The sequence below is a fragment of the Strongylocentrotus purpuratus genome, unplaced genomic scaffold (assembly GCF_000002235.5).
Source record: "Strongylocentrotus purpuratus isolate Spur 01 unplaced genomic scaffold, Spur_5.0 spur5_scaffold_1, whole genome shotgun sequence".
Classification (NCBI taxonomy): domain Eukaryota; kingdom Metazoa; phylum Echinodermata; class Echinoidea; order Camarodonta; family Strongylocentrotidae; genus Strongylocentrotus; species Strongylocentrotus purpuratus.
Window position 1 is genome coordinate 12,875,154 of NW_022145594.1, and position 2,682 is coordinate 12,877,835.

Consider the following 2,682-nt stretch of genomic DNA (forward strand, 5'->3'; position numbering starts at 1 on the left):
TTACAGGCTACGGTTGTATTTATTGGAGTGGCGTACCATAATGGTGTGTGTGTGTGTGGGGGGGGGGGGTATCAATACTGTATACATTGATTTATTTTTAATGTTTTGTTTGGTTTTGTTTTCGATAATTTATTCGATGTTGGTAATCTCTTTGAAGCTATTTATATTTCTGTAAATTGTATTTAGTCTGTATTGAACATGTTAAAAACAATCTATGAGTACCAGTTCAATCACAATCACATCAAAATCTGAATCACCATCACACTGAATCACAATCACGATCGTGATCACAGTCACAATTACCATCTCAGTCACAATCGTAATCGACATCTAAATTACAATCACGATCACAATCACACTACGCAATCATTAATGAGGTTGATACATTGTTTTCTCACGCGCACATCTCAATAACTCAAATCATGTGGACATAAACTAAAGAATACACGTATACAATCTGAAATCTTGTTTTGGTTATATATATTTTAATGATCAGTAAGATGATGTCCAATCTTATATCTAGAGTTGTTTAACCCTCTACATGTTGACGGGCAAGACATCTAGGCATGTACGTCTGCATGTGGCGGTACTAGCGGATGCTCTTCACCGGAGTGATGGCGTCGACGTTGCGTCTGGCAACTTGCTGGACAAGTTCACGGCGGTGTTCCCCCATTGTCATTCCAGCTTCTTGAGCCGCATCGCGATCCCCTACCCTCTGCCATCTCGGTGGGATTAAGGAAAGGCGAGTAAGGAGGCAGGCGTTTGAGGTGGATGTTTGGATCTACGTCCGCGGGCAGCTCTGCGCGAACATGTGGTCTGGCGTTGTCATAGATGAAGAACACCTGATCTTCCGGTGGAAACATGTCCACACACTGCCGGGCAGTCCCCGCAAGGAATTCTTCGAAACTTGCCCGTGTTGTTGTTTCGCTTGAAATTGTGTGGTGTACAAGTCCCACCTCGCCAGATACGGCGAACGTAATGTTTACGTTTTGTCCTCGCTGTCCATGTACGACCCTGCGAACTGGCTCTCCACGACGTCCCCTTCCAAACGAACGTCTCGTCCAAATGTTATACCCCGTTTCGTCTATGAACACGAGATGGGCTTCTACACCCTCCGCCATAAACCATTCGGCGTACTCGAAGCGCAGATCAATAGTTCTTTGGGCATTACGGCCTTCAGGTACGTCCTCCGCCAGCTTCAATGATATGAGCATTCCGTCAAGTGCTCTTGATATGGTAGCGATAGATACAGCTGGCTTTTGAGGTAGAGCTGCCGCAAGATCAGTCTTCATTTGCTGGAGAGTAGCAAGGGGGTTAGCGTCGATCACGTGTTGAAGTCGCGCTTTCATGTCATCATCCATCTTGGAGTTGTTCGCTCCCCCTCTTGCCAGCTTATGGCGATTCCCCGTCCGCAGATAGTTGGCCACGATGGATCTTGCTGTGGAACGCTTGATACCAAGCGTATCTGCCAGCTCCAGGTAGTCGGCCTGATGACCGTCGAAGGCGTCGATGAGTCGGTCTCGATCTTCGTTCGAAATGCACCTGTATCTAACGTGAGCATCCATGATGATAGCGGGAACCAGAAGGAACTTTGAGAGTGTATATTAGCCGAAAGATAATTTTACTAGAGAGAGATATCAGCATTACCTACCCATTTATATACCCTTAGCAATGGCGTCAACATGAATAGCGTTCAAACGTGGGGGGGGGGGGGGGGGGACATGCCCCTCCTGTCCTCCACCTGTTGAAACCTATGACCCTTAGTTGGTATGCAAGGAATTATTTATAAATACATATCACCGGATATTGCCCAAGAATGGCATGTTATTTGTTTAATTTAGATGAGAAACATGTGCATATACCATGTTTACCATAGGTTTGTAAAGATAGGCGAATATGAATAAAAACTTTGTTATTTAGAATGACCCAAAGTGAAATTGAATGGTACGGACGTCCGATTTGCCATTGTTGATGAAAATGAATGCAAACTGCGCATTTGTAAGCGGTTGTTAAATTGAATGAAACAAGTGCTGAATCCACTGACCAAATAAGTAAATCAAATGAAAAAAGTGTTAAGTTGAATGAAATTTACACGCCGGCAGTTTTATTTCGCGAATTTGAATGAACTTTGTATCAAAACGAATGAGAAGCTTACGAAAGTGACCGAGAAATCCTATATTAAATTATATTATCAGTCAACCATTGAAATGTTGTAGCATTTTACTTTGACCTCTTAATAATGCCAATTATGTTGTAACCCGATGTTGAATTCAGATTGCTAGGCAACGAAGAGAGTTAAATATGTCGTTTGATTTTGGTCGACGATAAGCCAAGAAAGTGAATAGGGAACAACTGCATTATAAGGTTAATCAGTGGTGAAGCGTAAATGCAAAATTAGTACGGTCTGGTTTCTTTAGTTCAATAACTTGAATCCTTAATGAGTAATAGAAGACGGGGTTTATGGATATAAGTTTAATGTTTTTATTCGAAAGCCAGTTAATTCAATGAACATAGAGTATCAGTTAGACAAGACACAAATTAAACTAAATAAACAATGAGAAATACAGTTCTACTTACGAGAACACGTGTAGTTAAAGACTGCACTACCGGAACCGTATCTTGACACAGCTATGCAGATGTAATCACACGGATCTTCGGACAGGGGATTTCGAATCACCACTT

General features: G+C 42.4%; 1 protein-coding gene across 1 annotated transcript; it reads right to left on the reverse strand.

Moving 5' to 3' along the window:
- Window positions 1-653: 653 nt before the first annotated feature.
- LOC105445231 lies at window positions 654-1,565 on the reverse strand. The gene has a single exon (XM_011680490.1). It carries the CDS (start codon window positions 1,563-1,565, stop codon window positions 654-656), a length of 912 nt encoding a protein of 303 aa, XP_011678792.1.
- Window positions 1,566-2,682: the final 1,117 nt, after the last annotated feature.

Bases quoted from the DNA above. Each gene is read 5' to 3' on its own strand.
- LOC105445231 (XM_011680490.1), bottom strand. From the start codon at position 1,565: ATGGATGCTCACGTTAGATACAGGTGCATTTCGAACGAAGATCGAGAC.